At 35.8% G+C, this 20,503-nt stretch overlaps 1 protein-coding gene across 6 annotated transcripts in view; it reads left to right on the top strand.

Annotated features, from left to right (window-relative positions):
* OSBPL6 (oxysterol binding protein like 6) overlaps positions 1–20,111 on the top strand; it is a 98,671-nt gene extending 78,560 nt beyond the window's left edge. For 5 of the 6 annotated variants that reach the window (XM_068138504.1, XM_068138503.1, XM_068138506.1 and 2 more), the window contains 10 exons: positions 699–786; positions 988–1,241; positions 3,483–3,620; positions 3,980–4,043; positions 4,630–4,708; positions 5,916–6,060; positions 6,719–6,863; positions 7,833–7,959; positions 8,515–8,637; positions 9,519–10,187. In XM_068138504.1, the coding sequence (XP_067994605.1) occupies positions 699–786; positions 988–1,241; positions 3,483–3,620; positions 3,980–4,043; positions 4,630–4,708; positions 5,916–6,060; positions 6,719–6,863; positions 7,833–7,959; positions 8,515–8,637; positions 9,519–9,627 (1,272 nt within the window). In that variant the 3' untranslated portion in view covers positions 9,628–10,187. Of the gene's footprint in view, positions 1–698; positions 787–987; positions 1,242–3,482; positions 3,621–3,979; positions 4,044–4,629; positions 4,709–5,915; positions 6,061–6,718; positions 6,864–7,832; positions 7,960–8,514; positions 8,638–9,518; positions 10,188–14,741 lie in introns of those variants that run through there. The other variant, XR_010987359.1, reaches the window with a different exon arrangement.
* Positions 20,112–20,503: the final 392 nt, after the last annotated feature.

Raw genomic sequence — 20,503 nt, 5'->3', positions numbered from 1 at the left:
GACAATTGAACCTGAGACTTCCTTGTGATGGGGTGTAGAAGTTCCCTGAAGTGTAAAACTGAGTTGAAACTTGTTTTTATCAGGTGCTTATGTTCAGTACATGCCCTTACCTAGAATATAGCAGTTTCTGATAAGCATAACATAGACAGGAACAAATATATATGGCTATGCAGTCAATTAATTTAAATTTTAAAATATTCTTTAATAAAACCTCCTTCTTGTATACATATAAAGCTGCTCTCTATAATTGGGGAAGTAGTCAAAAGCCTGAAAAATTGGCTCACTCAAGCTCACAGCTCAAGCAGTCAGATACAGTTCATGCTGCTGTATCATACTGTTGTCTATAGCTTTCCTGTGCTATTCTGAATAAATTCTTCTTAAAAAAAAATATTATAAGAACATCTTTTAATAAAACAACAGTAGTGCTGTGGTCTGCTTCAACTCTTCTGTGAGAGGAAATGAATATGTCAGCATATTTTGTCTTTGATAAGGATTGCTCACATGCTGTGAGCTGGCACAACCAAGTTTTGACCATATGATAGATTGGCAGCATGGGCTGATCGAAACATCCAGTTGATGTAGTTAAAAGCTCAAATTGGTTAGAGATTACTTGTATTTCAGTTAATTATTTATTTTTCATAATTTGTAAGTGTATTTTATAAGTATTTGACTTAATTGATACTTTATTTATGTTACAGGCTTCTGATGATGAATCCTATATCAGTGATGTGAGTGATAATATATCTGAGGACAACACCAGTGTTGCAGACAACATTTCTCGGCAAAGTATACTGCTACATTTTTAACTTTGGGAAATTTTGTTGCTTATATTCATGTACCAGATTTATGCATGTCTGTACCAAGACCAACTCAGCTGAAAATAGTGAAGTTGGGCTTGCTTGTTGTGGTAGTGGTTTAGTTGAATGGATAAATCTGGTTTTCTTAATCTGATGCTTTCTTATGATAATGCTTTTTTCCCCTTCTCAGTTCTTAATGGTGAGCTAACAGGAGGTGCATTCAGGAATGGACGGAGAACTTGTCTTCCAGCTCCCAGCCCTGACACCAGTAACATCAATCTGTGGAATATTTTGAGGAATAACATTGGTAAAGATCTTTCCAAAGTATCTATGCCAGTTGAACTAAATGAACCTCTGAATACCTTGCAACATCTTTGTGAAGAGCTCGAATACAGTGAACTCTTGGACAAGGCAGCTGAAACAGATGATCCTTATGAACGCATGGTAATAAATTTCGTGTACTACTTCTTATGTTTGTATTAAAAGAGAGTTGTTGAGTGGAGGCCTGTGCAAGATATCCTAGTATCATAGTATTATAGTATCAGTCAGGGTTGGAAGGGACCACAAGGATCATCTAGTTCCAACCCCCCTGCCATGGGCAGGGACACCCCATACTAGATCAGGCTGGCAAAGGTCTTCTCTTGCTTTTGCTGTTCACTGATAACAGACTGTCCTGATGGGTCAGATGGATGCTGTAAACAGCTACATATGGTGAATTTGATCTGAGCAAGTCTGAGGTTGGTTTGCCTTCAAACCAGCTGCTGTAATTGTGACTCATGGATGTGACAACCAATCTCACTCTAGGACTGTAGACATTGCCAGTTTCTAACCCTGCAGCATCTTTTCCTGGCTTTCGGTGATCAAGTCCAGCAATCTCCAAGAACTAATCAAGTCTGTGACTAGCTTCTGATCAATGTAGCTGTCAATAAGGTATAATCTTAGGCAATTTCTAATAGTGAAGTTCAAAACCACCAAAACAAAGTTTGCCTGGGCAGCCTGACTTCAGTTTCTCTGGGAGTATGCCTTGATTCAACTGACGGCAAACAGCCTGTGTCCAGCTCTCAGGGTGTTTGGGTCTGTCATGTCTGCTTTACCTCAGAAGAAACAGGGAAAGGCTGCTAAAGGAAAGCTGACAGTGTTCCTGCTGAACTGTTCCCTCACATGGGTTGGCAGCATTGTGTGTGGATAGTTGGGAGAAGAGGGGTTGTCTAAGGCTGTCATACAGCCACACACACAGGTCCTTGAACAGCTACATTCATGTGGTCTACAGGAGAGTGAGTGGATTTACACACTGGTAATTTTTCCTTGCTGCTGAAGAAAGCAGACCTGTCATACGATAGGGTTTTGAATTATTTATCATCACATGCTGTTTTCCTACCAGATTCCTTATGTCCCTCACAAAAGAGAACCTTGTAAGGACTAGGCAGGATTGTAATGAGTAAAGCAGGAAGCTTGCCTCCTTTGTTGAAAACCTTTAAAGTTGAATATTGAAGATGTTAGGAGAGTTCAGGAAGGATGGCCACAGTGCAACTCAATGATTCCTTGGAAACACAGAATCAATTCTCTTCTCTGCTATAGATGTCTAGTGCAATACTGGGGAAATGGGTCAAACTTTTAACAAGAACCTTAAAAATGCAAACTGCAGACCCAAGATAAGGCATGTAGGATTACTTGGCAGAAGTGCTGAATACATCACTGGTAGCGGTGCTGTGACTGTTACCTTTTTCTACACTGTTCTTTAAAACACCAGGACTTTGCTGTCTTACATAAGCATCCAAAAATCCTTATTCTCATTTCTCTGTGTATTGTAAGTATATCGGTATGCTGTTGAAGAAAAGCTTGTGAAGAAAGCATTCATTCTGTGGTGCTATATTTATGAATAAGATGGAATTAATAGAGAATGGGACACCCATTACACATTGGGAAGAAAGCAAAGCATGTAAAACCACACACAAGTGCTACATCATCCTTGCTAGCATGAGAAGAGTGAGACCTAGTTAAGGTTTGTTTGCCTTGCCGTTAGCAGATTATCCATAGATGATTTTTATGCCCAAATTACTTTTTTTTTTTCTTTCCATTTCTGAGTACCTGTGGTGATGTTTTCTTATTTTTTTTTTAACCTCTGCTAAAGGGAGCTGTAATCTAAATTATCATGGCATGTCACTTGTTTTATTACTCCCAGCTAGACCTTGTTTAGAGGTTACTAAATTTTGGGTGCACATGTAGACAAGGAGGCTGCTAAGGTCTTAAATGCATGGAAAATTGTGAGATAATTCTGCATTAGGGAAATCCTCAATAAGAGCACTAAATAAAATAGTTCCTGTAGGAAAATGATATGTGATCCTGTCATTAGAATTTATCATATAGTATTTATTCACAAAGAGCCTAGACTAGAGCTGGGTCTGTGTTTTAGATTATTAGCGATGAACCTGGCTAAAGGTAGGAAAAAATCTTGTGCAGATTGTTATTCTAGGAGACTGTTGAAAAGTGACTGACTGAGGCCATGAAGAAAACCAAATTGTATCAACAGAAGAAATACAGTTTATGCTGATTCTGGCAGGCATGTATAGCTTCACTCTCAGACATGATTCATTAATCCAGATTTCACTCTGAATAGGGTGACATGTGTGATACCGTATACACAAGAATTTCTGCCCATTCTCACGTTCTTGTTGTACTTCACAGGTTCTCATAGCTGCTTTTGCAGCATCAGGCTATGCCTCTACATACTTTAGAGCAGGAAGCAAGCCATTTAACCCAGTGCTTGGTGAAACTTATGAATGTATTAGAGAAGACAAAGGATTTCGTTTTTTCTCGGAGCAGGTAAAGCTTGTTTCCACACAGATGCTGATGTTAAGATTTAGATTTTGGTTACCTTGTTTTATAGATTGATCTTGTTTTTTCTTTCTTCTTAGAATGGTTTGCTTTCTTAGTAAAAAGAAAGGTTGCTAGTATGAGTGAACTCTTTTAAGTGCTAGAAGGTACATTTTTTTGTCGTAATCACAAGGAAGTTTTTAAAGGACATAGCATTTTAAGTATAAACTTAAGTTGCACATGTTTTCATAGCAACATAACCTAATAAACAGTGTGGGCTATTTTTAGTATTTTCTTGTTGCAGTAACAATTGTATTGTCTTAGAAATGAAAATGAACTGTTTTTAACTCAGCCAAACTGTTTTCCAGGTTAGCCACCATCCTCCCATTTCGGCCTGTCACTGTGAATCGAAGAACTTTGTGTTTTGGCAAGGTATACTTTTTTAATTCAAAAACATAAACTCCTTTTTTATTAACAAGTAACAACTTTGGCTGTACCAGCTGATCTTTGCATTTGGAACTTACTCAAAATTCCTATGCTTATTATTTTTAGCAATACACTACAAACTGAGTAAAATTCTTATTCTAGGAGTCAACAGATATGTTAAAATTTCTCTTGTCTCTCGCAGTCTCTGTATACTTTTCTACTTAAAGGCTTTTTACCAAGAAAATTATTATTTCTTACAAACACAAGCAGTTCTTTTTACACAGTTGAAGAAGCAGCTCTTTCTTGCCTTGTATCTACTGGCATATACATTTAACTTGTATTGAATATTTGCAGGAAAGATTTGACAATAATGTAGCACAGGCATAACTTCTAGAAGGAAATTAAACTTACATTTAGTTTTTCTGACTTAATGCAATTTTCTAATATTTTTTTCACTTTTGTATTTTTATGACAACCTCATACGGCCCTGTTTTAAAGTGACTGGCCTAGTATACATCATGTTCTGACAAGTCTCCCCCATGCAGTGATCTCTGTCTTTTCAGTTTTGTAAATCTTTCACCATTGTATTCAGATATCAGGTGGAAAAACAAATTCTGGGGAAAATCAATGGAAATTCTTCCAGTTGGAACCTTGAATGTGACACTTCCAAAGTAAGCTACTGTCCTATTTCCTTTTCAGTCTCTGCTGCAATCTAAACTGTGCTGCCTTGTGAATGGACTGGGAAATGCGTATGCAGACATCAGATGAATTGTACTGTTGAGAGTCACAAACTAGCTCAATTCTCTCCCTAGTGTATAGATGGGGATACTGAAGCATTTTTAAGCCTGAAGATTGAGTTAGATTTTTGAAGGAAAAATATACAAACTCTACAGAAATTGATAGAGTGGGATAGAAATGTTTTAGAACTCGGATTTTACATGCACAGTATTGACGAACTGTTCAGAACATGGCTGCAATATAGAACTGACAGCAACTAGTGCTGTCCTTACTGTCTCAGTACTGCTAAATGTTCCCTCAGAACAACCAGTAGTAGTAATGATTTAAGGTCTGTTTTCAAAATGTGGATAAGCCAAAGCATGTTCTTCAGTTGTTTCACCAGAGGTAAAATGAGTTGCAAGGGGTAAATCCTGAGAATATGCAGTAAGAGGATACTTTAAACATGTCTGCTGGTTTTACAGTATTTCAGCCAGCCTTTCTTTCCACCTCTGACAGTATGGCATAACTCCAATTCACCTCTTTATCTATCTAATGTAAATGCACTCAGGAGCATCTTAGGCTTCTGTCTTCATGCTGTCTCCTCAGCTCTGAAGGAGAATGTACTTTGCACAATATAATTTCCTCATTTTATTCCCTTATTTGACAATAGAGATGCTCAGCTTCTGAGTAGTTATTGAGGGAAAGGGGTGATGTTTCAGTGAGCTCCTGCTTCCTACTTCCTTTCTGTTATCTCCTTTCCATATTTATTTTGTTCTATTTGTAATTTAATTACATTGTCTGCTTATAGCCTCTATTCAACCTTATGTTATCTTTGGGTCACTGTCCTGCCCCTGAAGGAATTATGGCCAAAGCACTTAATGCTCTGAGGACAGTGAACATGCCATGAAGGGCTTCAGTGGTTCATAATGTCTTGATTTGTGGTTCATAGCACCATTCTTCAGTTCTCTACACTACAGCTTAGGTGAGCTCCTTTATGGAGGATTAATAATGTACCTAGAACCAATGCTTTATTAAAGTAAGCTATTGTTTCTTAAGTTTTTGAGGAATATAGTCTTGTATTTATAATAATAGAAATACATTTTACTTTTTTGTTGATAATGATTAATGTATGTTGCCAGTTACTTGTTAATCTGTTCTTAGGTATGGAGACTACTATGTCTGGAACAAAGTCACTACTTGCATACATAATATTCTTAGTGGAAGGAGGTGGATAGAACACTATGGAGAGATAACTATCAGAAACACAAAAAGCAGTGTCTGTATTTGTAAACTCACATTTGTCAAGGTAACATATGTATCCTAATACTTATACTCATCAAACTTCATATTTTAAGCATACATCAGGCTGGTTTTTTTGTACTTCTGAAATCCACATTCCACACTTTGTCTTATCAACATTTGTAAATCTGTAAATTGTCAAATGAGAGTGCTATGTCAAGTAGAAGACTATTCTATTGAACATTTGATGTCAGTGTTTTGCATCACTGTATAGCAGTGTGATATGCTGTTGTCAGTTTTAAATTAAAAATCAAATGTCAAATTTACTTTTCTGTTACATCAATGGAAACACAAAATCACTGGAGACTTCTGTGCCATTTTACTTCTGCCTTTACTAGAAGTTGGCAGTCAATCTTTTCTCTCTTTAAATTAAGTAATGCTGCTTTGGTTCATAGTATTTTAGTAATCAGGCAAAAACCATATATAATTTAAATATCTTTATAACAAAACCACATATAAGTTTATTCAGGGTTGCTCATACACTAGATCAGTTAATGTTCAGATAATCTGAATTTTGAATTCTAATATTCATGGTTCCAGGTGAGCTGTTCTGATACAAAATGTGTACAGTCAGTGCCACATATTAAAGTTCGTGCAGTATCTGTTTTGTACAATGCCTAGTGTGAAAACCAGGGTGAACTAGCAATTCTTTATTAAAATTGCAGGTGAACTACTGGAATTCAAATGTAAATGAGGTCCAGGGTGTTGTGATGGATCAAGAAGGAAAGGTGGTTCATCGCCTTTTCGGAAAGTGGCATGAAGGTCTTTATTGTGGGGTTGCCCCTTCAGCCAAATGCATATGGAGACCAGGTAAGGAGCTTGCAATAAACTCTGACAGGCAGTGAAATGTAAGTCTAAACTATATAAAGCTATTTTAGCCATCATTTTAAATACACAAAGTACTACTGGAAAAATTGAAGTTTGGGCTACACAAATATTTACATGAGTGTATAATAATGGTAAATGGAAATATTCTTGCAGGACATAGTATTCCACATCTCAGTCTGACTCCTGGGCAAATATTCTCTGGTGTCAACTTAAAAATAAAATTAAGAAAAACAAATGGTTGTCTGGTTCTGCCTGCTTGCCTTCTCACAGAGAGCAGGGTTTTCAACAAATAGGAGGTGCCAATTTATTAAATTTCTCATCTTAATGTTGTCTTTATTAGCCTAAAGGGTTGGTCTTCAGAGATGGCAAGCTCCTGTGATTTCTGCAGCCGATTTCAATTTCCTTACTGCTTGTCTGAGACACTGAGGTTGAATTATTCAGCCCTTGCACCTATACAATTTTTCATACATGCAGAGTGATTATCCAGGAACTGTCATTATTATTGCTAGTATTTTGAACTCTACTGTGTATTGTCTGTATTTTGAACCCTACTTTGCACCCTACTCTTCAATGCCTGTTCAGACTGCTGTCAGTGCTGAAGATGCTGGACAGTGCTGAATCAGTCTCTCAGTGAGTGCGATCTGATATTAACTGTGGAGATCAGTTAAGGAAAGCTTTTATACAGACATTTAAAATACCACTTTCTGGGGAACAGGAACTTGTGTGTAGCTTGAAAATCTTGAAACCAGTAATTTTTATTTAAAAGTTTTGAATCTATTAGCATGTAATTACAACGTCTGCAGGATAAGCAGTTGAAAGGAATATTTAATGAATGTTGTTCCACCTAGAGAATAGATTTTGATGCTTTTTAATGGTGTTTGAGATGAAAATATAGCATATTTAGAGTAATAGTTCAAAAAGCTTTTTTCTTTCTCCTACATATTCATGCAGGTTCCATGCCAACCAATTATGAACGTTATTACGGCTTCACGAGGTTTGCTATTGAGCTCAATGAATTAGATCCTTTACTGAAAGATCTTCTTCCTGCAACAGATGCACGATTCAGGCCAGATCAAAGGCAAGAGTGCTTATTTATACATTTAATATTTGGTAGGTTTAAGGCTGGGTTTGGCTGTGTATTGAATTTTATCTGTGTTGACTATAGTCTGAAATAAGCTTTGGAGGACTGTGCTAGCAGAGAATGTATTCAATATTGCAGTCAAATTTCTGCTTTACTCAGTTGACGGAAAGTAGAAAGCATTGTTGACATAATAGACCTGTAGTGAAATCTTCGGGCAGAGGCAAGCTTCCTTGTAATGAATGGGAAAGACAGGCTCTTTTAGAGCCTGCTCCCCTGCTATAAATAGAAGCAACATTAATTTCCTTGCAATTTGCAGTTTACACAGTTCTTAATGTTTGTGGTATGATGAAGTTACCAGAAGTGTGTGCCTTGGGTTCTAGGTTACATACACGTACCTGGGGAATCACATCATGATTATTCTTATGACATTATTACTAGAGCTGAAAGTGGGTGCAAGACAGACAACCAGCTGGCCTTCTGCTTGTCTGTTTGACAACTGGTCCTGGAAAATCGCTTGTTACAGACATTGTATGATTGCTGTTATCCATACAGGCTTCTGGAGGAAGGAAATATAGAAGCAGCAGCATCTGAGAAACTAAGAATAGAGGAACTCCAGAGAAGTCGAAGGCGGTACATGGAGGAAAACGGCATTGAATATGTACCCAAATTTTTTAAGTAAGTCCCTTAATTTCAGTAGCAAGTCTGTTTTCTATAGTGAGAGTGGACAAAGTACTGCAAGAATTACTACTGGTGTAGTGTGTCAACCACAAGAGCCTGGAGAATGGTGATATTGAGAAAAATAATTGATTGCCTGATCTTCAGTTGTCTGAAGGAACTTTTTAATAGTTTAAAACCAATAGTTTTTGTACTTCAAAGTGAAACAGATGTAAAATATTAGGTTCTAAGATTTAACTATGTTACTGTTTTAAGTAACTGCATAAAGTAGTAAATAGTGACCTGAATAACTTCATCAAATATATATATATATATACACTTTTATATATATACTTATGTACACTTAATTTCAATGTATTTATTTTAGAGTGGAGGGGTTTTATTTGTTTGTTGGCTTTGATTCTAATTAAGAATTCTTCTGAAACAAGGGATAGTCATATCAAGTAGCCTCATGTGTAGTATGTGGAATCAAAAGTTTAAAGGTTAAAGGCATTTGGTGTGGTTTTGCAGCAGTGAATGAGCAAAATATGGATGAGAAAATATAAATTATAAAAGTCTTGCACTCTGCTAGGTTTGATCTCATGGCTGATCTGCTGCACATAGTCAGAATATGTAATGGCCAAAGAGGATTTATGGGGCTTTAAAACCTTCTCACGCAGATGAGATAATTTGCAATCTTGATTGTTTTCTAAACCTTACACCATTGACACAGGTAGAAGTTGATTTTTATTTTTAAATCCCTGATTAGTTTTGTGTCTTTTAGAAATATGATATCAGATTTAGTACTGGGTTAGATCAGAGAGGTATGGAATTTGATTTCATATTGCATAAGATCAGAGACACACGGTCAGACCTTTTTTCCTTTTATTTTTTCCCTACAGAAAAGTTACTGATGCTAATCAAAGAGAAGCCTGGGTTACTAATGACACCTACTGGGAACTGCGAAAGGATCCTGGCTTTAGTAAAGTAGATATTCCCATACTCTGGTAAACTGAGAATGTAGATCTAGTAAACATATCACTCTGAAGAAAAAAAAAATTACTATGCACAATATGTTTCTTATAGCTAAGCGTGGTTTGTGGGTCTACAGAAAAACCTATCATTCGCATTTATATTCATCTTTATAATGGACTTTTGAAAGTGCATTAGACCAGGCCCCTGACCACTTCTGGATGTTTTTAATTTTGCAGCAGCCATAACAAAAAACAAACAACAAAAAAAATACAAAAAAAAAAAAGAGGAAGAAAGAAACAGAAGCCTTTTAATGTTTCATACTCTGAAAATTCAGAACTAAAGAAGCAGATGAGTTATCCAAAGTCGCTTGGAAGAGGTGGTAAATGCAAAACTGCAACCGGTGCTTTAAACAGACATTAAGAGTCAACATAACTCAAATTAAAGAAAAAAAAAAAAAGGGAAGAAAAAGAGTAAAAAAAAAAGAGTCCATTTTGTTTCAACTGTTTTTGTTAAAAACTCTACAGTCACAACACTGTCATTTCCAGCTTCAGGTTAGTCCTTTGGTATGATGTGCTTGGGCTGGCCTTTGTCAAGAATATATGCTTTTCTGGAAGCTGTTCCCATACATATGCCATTGTTCATGCCTTAAACAATATGAAGATGTACAGTAAGTAATTTTAAAATATGTATGCTTAGACTCGTGTGAAGGGCAGATTTTTAAAGCAGTAGAAAACCTTCATTATTTAAAATCAAAAGACAACCAAACATCTAACTGTGTTTCAGAGGATTGAGATCTACTGTACATGCTTTAGCTTTGAGAAGCTGACTGTATAATCATACTGAAAAGAAATTGCTAACTCGAATTTGAGACAATTTTGGTGAATGCATATGAAAGTTCATATTCTGAATGACTGCTGCTGAGATGAAATCATCTCTTTTACCACTGGCTGGCCATGAATCTTACTTTCTCATAACTGGTTATACAATTAGAATTCCCTGAAGCTTTGCAACGGTGTTAAAGCACAGAAAGATTAATGGGAAGGATTCTGGCTTCTCTTCAGAAGCTGGATGTACTGTAAATGCAACTATTTTCTGCCACACACAGTGTTCACTTCACTGGCTCTGGTTTTTCCCCATCCGCTTTCCTACTCTAAATTTATATTTGTGTGTATGGCAGAAGCTCCCACACATTATACCTAACAACTACTACTTGTGTTGCCAAAACAGCTTTTTTGTGCAGAATTACATTCTACCACTTTTCATTAAGAACTTTTTAATTAAGTACCAAGTCTCTTACATGTTGCTTAAGCTTCAGTTAATATATGTTGCACTTTCTATTTGAAGATTTCTGAAACATTAAACAGTAGGAGGGCAGATTTTGATAAAAGGAAAAAAAGTAATTTTATTAGGCAAAAACTGCATTCCACATGGTATGATCTAGTTTTGCATTTATGCATGCATTATACACCCAGGCACTTAAAATAGGTTAGATTTCATGCATATAGACTGTATTTCTTTTTACACATACACAGCATACATAGTGTACTTGAATTTTTACGTTTAATATTTATTCTGGTACTGAGACCTAACAGAAATTATTAGATAGGTTTGGGATGCTGCCAGCAGAGCTGCTTTAACAGCTTTCAGTAGATTACCACACATATCCAGCTCTCTGCCTGCTTCTACCTTTTGCAGAGTCAAGTCCCTACAGAACTGAGATTACCTTATTTAATATGCATTTAGGTCGTCTCCCCCTGGCTTGTATGGCAAAGTAAGTGGCAGAGCCGCTAGCTACTAGTGAATTACAATTTCTTCACACAGTTCTGTTACCAGGAAAAACTACAAAAACCTAATTGAAATACTAGCTACATTTTTAATAAGAATTGTGAATGCTCATGAATTACTTATGAATATTTGGTATAAATAACCTGTGTTGCTTGTGAATATTTGGTTCAAATTAACAGGATTTGTTCCAAGGAAGAGTTTGAATTATTCAAACAATTATGTCTTTTTATCGTCTATTTGAAGCTAGTCTGGTATTTTATTTTAATTTTTAGTTCTGCGATTATTGTTATTACAAAAATATGTCAAGGTTTGGGTTCTTTAACTATATTTGTTTAACTTCATCATGCTTGCATTAATGATATTGCACTATGAATCAAAGTGACACATTGTGTGCAAAATAGCAATTAACTATCGTGTCACTTTCCTTAAAAATAATATTATTAAACATTTGTCCCCCTCATGCTCCATTCTTCTTGTGCAGTTCACTGTGGTATTGGAAACCATTAACGTATGTATGACTGCAAGTGCATTTGAGGGATAAAAGCTCTGTCCTCAAATTTGTTTGAAGGCCATTTTTAAATTTAAAGACAAAAATAAGGTTTTCAGCTTTACAGTGTTCTCCTGGTGCTTTGTGAATGCCATTATTTGCAGTGTAGATGGAAACTTGGTTAACACTAAAGACACTCTCTATCACTGATTTAATCATTTTTGCCATTGTTTATTTGACACTCATTAAAAGAAAAATACCAGTTTTAGAATTTTTTTAAGCTGTGATATGCTAAATCGTTCTGTTGAAAGCAAATTTTAAACCTCCTGAATGTTAAATTAGTTAAATAGTAAGTAGAGAAAATGCTAAACAGTGTATCACAAAATATTTGCAATCTTTATCAGAAATTAAAAAGTGCTAACAGATCTACCACAAATCAATTCCTTATAGTTCAGAATTATCTCAGTTCTGTGCAAGTTTTTCCTGTAACCTTGGAGAACTTGCCATTTCTAATGAGAATGGGTGTTTCCATCCAAATTATAAATTTTAGACAACCCCTGGAATTGTGGCAGCACTGAATCTCGGGGTAGTAGGCTTTCTGCATCCCCTGCTAGTGTAGCACAGACTGAGGTCTCCCATATTGCAATGAGAATGCATTGTTGCCTCCTTTAAAGCTTGGCACCTATTATAGGTGCCCGCTGCCTGGCTGTTCCTTCCCAGCACATGGCATTTTTCCACACCAGGTGCAGACCTTTGCACTTCATGATGTGTCTTCCGGCCCAGTCCTCAGCTGAGCAGCTGGTGGATGCTCTGTCATTTGGCATATCATCTCATCATTCTAATTTAATGTCATCTGCAAACTTGCTAGCATCTAGTCTAGGTTCTTGCCCAGATTACTGGTGAGGTGTTGACATGGGACACAAAACTGATACCTGAAGGGCTGTCCTCATTGCTGAGTGTCAGCAGGGTGTGAGCCATTGATCAGAGCCCTTCGAGCCTGAGGATTTGAGCAATTTTCAGCCTACCTCAGTCCATTCATACAGGCAGTATTCCCTTTTGAAAAGTGTGAAAAATACCAGGACAGTAGATTTAATTTCTGTAGGTTTGATATGTGAAGAAGATTAGTGCAAGTCATTTGACATTTAAATCCTTTTAAACAATTTAAGAAGTTCTGAGTTTCTCTACAAAGACATATCCTTTGTTTTTTCCTATGTTCTCACAAAATGCTTATTTCTGTATAAAACAGACAACCTTTATGCTGTAGTTTCACAATAGTGAACTGCACTTTTGATTAATACTTTTAAAGTGTACCTTAATTTGTTCCCTGTTTGGTACTGTGGATATGATAATAAGAGCTATTTTCATCAAACATAAAACCTTATAAAGACTTAAATAGCTTAATTTCTATTTTAGATCTGTATTAACAAGATGGTACATTTTCTGACGTATTAGAATTTATCTCACTGAGAGAGACAATTTGAATATCAGCTGAATTTCATACAGTTTCACTGTGATTAAAAGTCACCTAGACACCCATTCTAATTTTAAACAGATGTAAGTTGCATGAAATAAACTTTTTTTTGTACTTGGCTTTAAAAGTGAACTCCCACTATAATACTCTTTGCATCTTACAAATAGTGTTACCTTTTTTTGTTCTTATTTTGAACTTATGAGTCTGAATGAGCTTGCCTGGCATTTGTGAGTTTTATTGGAATAGTACATGCCAGGCATATATTGAGTATTGCAATACAGGTGTTAAAAGATACTTAATTCCCTACTGAAAGCTGTCAGAGCTTTACGGAAACATTATAGAGAACTTAAGGCGCATTGTGAAGCAGCTCTGGTCCTGCCCTCATGGGTGACTGGTGAGAAGCTTGCATCCAGGCCATGCCCTCTGTTTCTGTGGAGGTAACATGAGATTTTCTCACCCTTGCACCCCGCAGAGTGGAGCCCATCCCAATGCAGCCTTGCTCATAGAGATTCTCTCAAAAAAATCTGAATTTTTAGAAATATCCTAGAAGAGAAAGGAGATTCATTTGCACTTGTGCAATAATCAAGAGGTCCAAATATGCTAATTTGCTGTGAGTTTTGCAAAACCTTTCACTAGTGAAGCTTTGTTAGTATACGGAAGGTTGGTTTTGCCTTCTTGTTTTACAGGATTTTGAATATTATCAGGTGCAGGGATAAACTTGCTTCATGTGCCATTGCCTGCAGTTGGAATGTGAGGAATTAACTCTATTTCAGATGTCATGACTAATACTGAAGTAGCATAATGAAAGTAAAGGAGAGTTTTCAGATTAAATCCAGAAAGGAAACAGTATTTGTATTTATATGCAAAAATGTGAGGAAGGGTTAAATTACAGAGTTTGGTGCAGATGGAGGATAAAGATTTAATATTGACAGAAGTGTGTAAGAAGCACTGGAATAGCCTCAACTGGTCACCCTGTATTATATGCAGTCCTGGGAGAAATCTAACAAAGTTTGCTACATCATAACTGCTTACCTTGGCTTCTGCTGGGGCTGCAAATACTGTCTTGGGTTTTCTTCCTGTCTGTCATTAACAGTTGTTAAGATTATAAAACTGAATTTGCCTTGTAGAGAATATGTTGATAAAAGTTAGGCAGGGATACTAAGGCTTTTTTTGTTAATGTGCTCAAATTTACAAAATTATACTGCAAAAAGTTGTATAATTTTCTGCTTTACCATCCCTGGTTATTTATAATATGATTGTGGTGTTTCATGGAGAAAGCTTTTTTGAAGGTGTGGTTTCCTTGTTGTGGTTTTGGCTTTTTCTTTTTTCTTTTCTTTTTTAAAAAAAAAACTTTTTAACAGAACAATATACACTGTGTTAATAAAGGTGTTATTATTCCTTTCTCAGATATCTTCCTGAGCTCCATTAGAACAGTGAATGGCACCCACAAGAATGTTGCAAATATCAGTAAGCTCAGAGAAATGACTGACTTACATCAATTTATTATATTTTTGTATTGTATTTTGAAAGGAGTCTACTTACAAAAGCAAATACATTATTCACTTTTTAAACCAGGGAGTGTAAAGCAACTTCATTCATTAGCTTTGGTAGAAGCTATGTCTTTCTTCCACTAAAATGAAAAACCTCTTTTTAAAAGGATTTTTATATGGTCTCTTGCAGGTTTAAAAATTATTAGCAATGTACCTGTAGATGTTTTATGGACCCATCTCCTTTTTGTCAAGTCTTGTGGTGTTATAAACCCATCATATCTATACTTATTTTTTTCTCCCCTTCCTTGTGATCACTGACAAACCTCAGAAAAGAGGAGTCACAGCAGCTGTCACTGGCACAGCTGCAACAAAATTAAAAGTTTTCAAACTGTTATGAATTGTTAGCAGAGCTGATGAACCTGTTCCAGGCAGATTATCTTAATACCCTTTTTATTTCCACTGATCCATGACAGCATGAATAAAAGGAAAGATTGGTGACATTTGCTCAGAATTAATTTTAAAAGTGAAGGGAAGTATTTATTCCTTTTATAAATAAAAATGACTGTAGCCAGCATTTGGCTGAACTTTTATTGGTAATGTGGACAAAGAGACTTGCATATTTTATAAGTATGGAAACTATAAAGCCAGAATATATACTCAGCAGTATGTAATCTGTCTTGACCTATGAATAATTAATTGAAGTATGGTAAAGGTACTTACTTGTACTGTTTGAGAAATGATCCAGATGTTGTCTCCTATGAAACACTAAAATGCATAAGGGTCTGCATAATGAAAGATGGATATCTTGTGCTAATGTATAACATTGCTGGCCCAGAACATTAGGGATGACAAAAGGGAAGAAGGGAGGAAAATTGTTCAGAAAGTCAAAAGGGGGTAACTTACCTATTACACTCTGAGCATCAAAATTACATAAGTGCTATACAAGAACAGCACACAAAGTGATAAATATTCAACCAGAACTGTTCTGCATTGAGCTACTCACTCCTTGTGCTAGTCAGTATAGCCACACATGCATATTGGTCTGAAGTTACGTTGCTATTTATGACTGAGCTTGTGGCCCAGGATTTGATTTGTCAAGTCCAATGAGGACAATTGATGTTAGTCAGGATTGTAAACTCAGATTTATTTTCTAGTAGTCCTGTGTTGAATGCTGTCTTCCTTTGTTAAAATCATCTGAACAAGGAACAGTACAGTAGCATGATCAAAATTAATATAAGTTGACTACTCAATGTTTTCCAGGTAAGGGAAATATCAGGATAGCTTCTTTGTGGATGATAGCTTCATCTGTATTTCTTCTGTGTTGAACAAATACAGATGATATCTTCAATTATCTTTCTACTTGCTTAATATTTTGAGATTGGATCAATGATAATAAAATTATGCATAAATATATTAAACTTGCTTTGTCACCTATCTTGAAGTCAACATCGAAAATTATCATTTCAATTTGAGCATAGAATTAGGTCTACTTTGTTCTTGGCATTACTGATATTGTTCAGTGGTTGAAATATAGTATAACAAATTCAGATAAATTTTCTTTTCAGCTGAGTCTCAAAGAAGACCCAATTATGAGAAATAAATGCTGATGAATATATTTTGGTACTCAGGCATAAATGCAAAAGCAACTTCTACCTTAATTAAGCTTTCAGTCTAAATTACCAAAGCCCTGATCTTGTTCCTTTGTAGTTATTTTTAAACTAGTTATTTTCAAACACGTCTCACTAAAAATTAATTACATGTGAAGTTTGAATTTTAGAAATTAAACAGTGTTTGAAAGTCCATAGATATAAGCAGTGGTGCTTCTGCCTTGCACCTGATGCTCAGATCTTGCTAAAACCCCAGTTCTCTGAGCAGCATGGACCTGTAGTACTTGCTAAAATTTTATACTTGGACTGAAAAAGAAATATCAGTGGGCCTTTCTGGATGGAATTCTTCTTTGCATATTGATTTGTCTCTGTGTTACTAGCTATGACTTAAGGAATCGGGCTACTAGCATCTGATGTCTGAAATCTTTTCCTTTGCCAAAATGCATAACAAAATTCTTGTTCTTTCTGTGTACCCAATAGATTGTCTGAAGTGCATACTTAGCACATAAAAAACATCACAAAATTAAACTACTATTGTATCCAGAGAGATCATTATGATTGTTCTATATTGTGATATTAGCTGTATTTTCTTTGTGGTAACCAGTACCAAGACTCTTCTTGGGGTCTTTACCTACATTCCTTTGTCTAATGAACTGTTTGGTGAATTATGATTTTTCAATATTTCAGCAACACAGAATTCTGAATTTTCTCCTATTTTTGCACAAAGTTAACATCAACTGGAAATAATGTTACACTTTGTTTGGTGAGATTAAATCCCATACAGACATGTGACAAATGTAGTAAATATCTTGCTCAGACTCTAAGACTGCCATTAGAGGTGAGGATTAGATTAGTTGTCAATTTTACCTTGCCTTACTGAGTTTCTTTGCTTTTATCAGTCTTTAATTTCTGATGGGTAATAGCCCTGCAGGCTATTTCTTTTGACCAACATGCCAAAAGAGCATTCTTTGCTGATTGCCTATATCCTTGTGCTCATTCTAAGAAAAAAAATCCCAAATCTGTCGATTTCTTGTATGCTTCTTTGTGTAGCATAGTTGTAAAAGATGATCCTCAGAGTCTATCCACTGTGATTATGCTGTTATGTCATGTAAAATATATACAGAAACTTGCTTCGTCATTTTTAAGATGAATTTAAAGGCAAATAGTTGCTTTCTAGAAACCTAACATACAGAGCCAATGGTACTTTGGAGTACAGGATAGACAGACTATTTTAAAGGGGAATAACAGACTACACCTAGAAACAGTCTGGGTTCTCAGATGCACCAGACAGTTTTTACTTTGTTGTTTGAAAACAATAGAAAGCTGTTACTTGAGGGAAAGAAAGAGAATAAGAAGCAGTTATGTTTCCAGCTATTCAAATGTTGCAGAAGACATTCTTTTTTACCACTGCATTACTAAACCTCACCTGCAGCATCTCTAATTTTATGCTCAGAAGTTCACTGTGGAGTTCCATAATGAGATGAAGAAAAGGATACTGGAAAAAAAAAAAGAAGCTTTTACCATGATTTCTAAATAACTCAGTAAAAAATTGATTTACAAATGTTTGGTTTGAAAACAATATAAAATACTACATATAAGTATCACAACTTTTAAAAGTTCAAGTTTAGTCATCGTGCATTCAGTAACTTAACATTTTAAAAAATAATCTTGAGTGATCTTGTTTACTTTCATTCAAATGCTTCTTTTTTTTTTTTTTTTTTTCTTTTTTCTTACTTGACCATTCACAAGTTTGGGATATCTTTCAAGATTCTTCTGTACACTTTCTAATTCTGACTCCAAATACTGGCTGTAGTTGTGCCTGTTAAAAGAATTCTGTTGCTTACAGTTATTAAGCATCAACAGCTGAGGAATTCATAGGTAGGATGTAATTTGTATATTCCACATCTTTTATTTCACATGCAAAAGAAAATCAGCAATGCATATCTCAGATGTTTTTTCTGCTTCATCTGCTTGAACTCTTTTCTTGCATGGGCATCGATATGTGCCTAGAATAAATATTGCAAAAAGGCTCACTGAATTCAGTTTAAAAGATATAGACACTAAAGTTCAAATAAGAAGGTTCAGCTGTCACACTCTTAAGAAATCAAAACAGTGTACCTGGTTACACCAGGCGTTACAGTACTTGATTTTTAATTCATACATGCTTAAACAAATGAGCACCTATGCAGATGAGGCTGAGCTGCTGTTGGTACTCCATTGAACTCAGTGAGCTTCCAGGTGAGTGGATGATCTAGCTGCCCAAAACAACTTCAGTTGAAAGCTTAATGTACAGTCAAGCCTAAGTATTAAATAGTTACAATGGACTTATTTTTGAACACGTGCACTGTCTTGTGAAAGATACATGTGTTAAATACATCTGGCTTGACTGTTTGCCAGTCAGAGCAATACATTTGACTTTCCTTTGACTCTCTTGCATTTTTGGACCTTATTCTGGGTCTTGTAGCATTTAAAAAAACAATTAACTTCATGTGTCTGCAAAGCTCAATTCTGTATAACTTCTGGAAGAACGAACAGATAAATCAGTGACAATTTATCATATTGTATCTCAGTCGGGCAAGCTTAATTGTGAGAATATTTGCAATTCCTGTCTCTGTTTCCTTGTAATTTCCCTAGGATGGTGCCAGCCCAGAGTGAGGATTGCTAGTACTGTATGCCATTCGAAAAAAGGAGACTAATCTTTCTGATTTGTGAAGAAAGGGGTGGCTAACTGAAAGCATGCTCCTAATCTCAGCCTAGCAAAGCATGAATGTGAGAAAGTGTGTCCCCTCCTATTAGGCTTTAGGACATAAATAGAATTGCTTTTTTTGGTATATCAAGTTCTCTGTCTACTTCAGAGATTGAAAATAGCCAGGAAGGAACAGTAGAAAAACAGTTTTAAGTTCACACATAGCGCAGCTGCAACACTTTGTGTCCTTTGCACTTGTGAGTTGATTTTAGACATACTGTTGTAATACAGAATGTAGATGAGGCCTCACACTGACTACCTCTCATGCAATAAAAATGAAGCTCATAGAGTAGTTGATTACAGTCAAGCATCTTTTGGCCACATGATTCAGGGAGGTGGTTGTTAGGGGGAATAGTAAACAAAAGAAATTAGTTTAATTAAGACTTTATTCCAGTGATGTATGTGGTATACACTTTACCCATAATACCAGCTCCAACTGGGGAGGGAGGACCTACAGCTTCTAGTGGGAAATAAAGGTGAACTTGGCTATGCTATAGTTTATGTTGTGCTCTAAAATGTATCAAAAGGTATCATGTTTCCTTCAGGCTGAGCCAGATTTATCCAGATATTATGTCCAAACCCCACAGAATTCTAGCTTTGGAGGAAACATGATGCTCTTTTACCTGTTGCAACGTAATTGGATAATGCATGTACAAATGATTTGTTTAGCCTGCCAATGAATGTTGCTAATGCCTTACCAAAAAAAGAAAGAAAGAAGAAAAAGCATATTTTTTGTATTTTTTTCCTCAGAGGCAAATCCAAACAATGCTAGATTTGGGAAACTGTTTACTGAAACGCATTTTCTAATAGATCTCTGAAGAAGTGCAATTGTATAATTATTATTGTTCAGTGCATACAGTACATTGTCTCCATCACTCTCTACACTGCTGCTATTAGTGCTTGTTCTAATAAATCTCAATGTACACTGTTTAAACTTCTGTCTTCTGTGTTCTGATTTATTAATGTAAGGAACACTTCAGAATGTGGTTGTTGAACGAACTGTTTGTAACTAGTTAAGTGAACTGATTGTTGATTGTAAAATTCTTAATATATATTGTACAGATTGGCTTGGGAGAGGTGGGTGATAGCAGCAACAGCAGCTCTGAAACAGGCTTCTCACTAGCATCATCCTATTCTTTTTAACCTGTTTTCAACTGTAGGTTTATTTTAATAAAACTTTCCCCATGTGATTCTCTGTGCAGTTCCTTTAAATCTGGCAGGAGCTACCAACTGCAGTCTCAAAGAAGATAATTTTCTTTTTGGCAGTTCCTGGTTTTATCTTCATTCTACAGCTGGTAAGAGCTTTTTGCCTTTTTTTTTTTTTTT

This window comes from Melanerpes formicivorus, unplaced genomic scaffold (assembly GCF_026170545.1).
Source record: "Melanerpes formicivorus ecotype bairdi unplaced genomic scaffold, bMelFor1.0.p_v2 SCAF_5, whole genome shotgun sequence".
Taxonomy (NCBI): Eukaryota; Metazoa; Chordata; class Aves; order Piciformes; family Picidae; genus Melanerpes; species Melanerpes formicivorus.
This window is presented reverse-complemented; position numbering and strand designations above follow the sequence as displayed.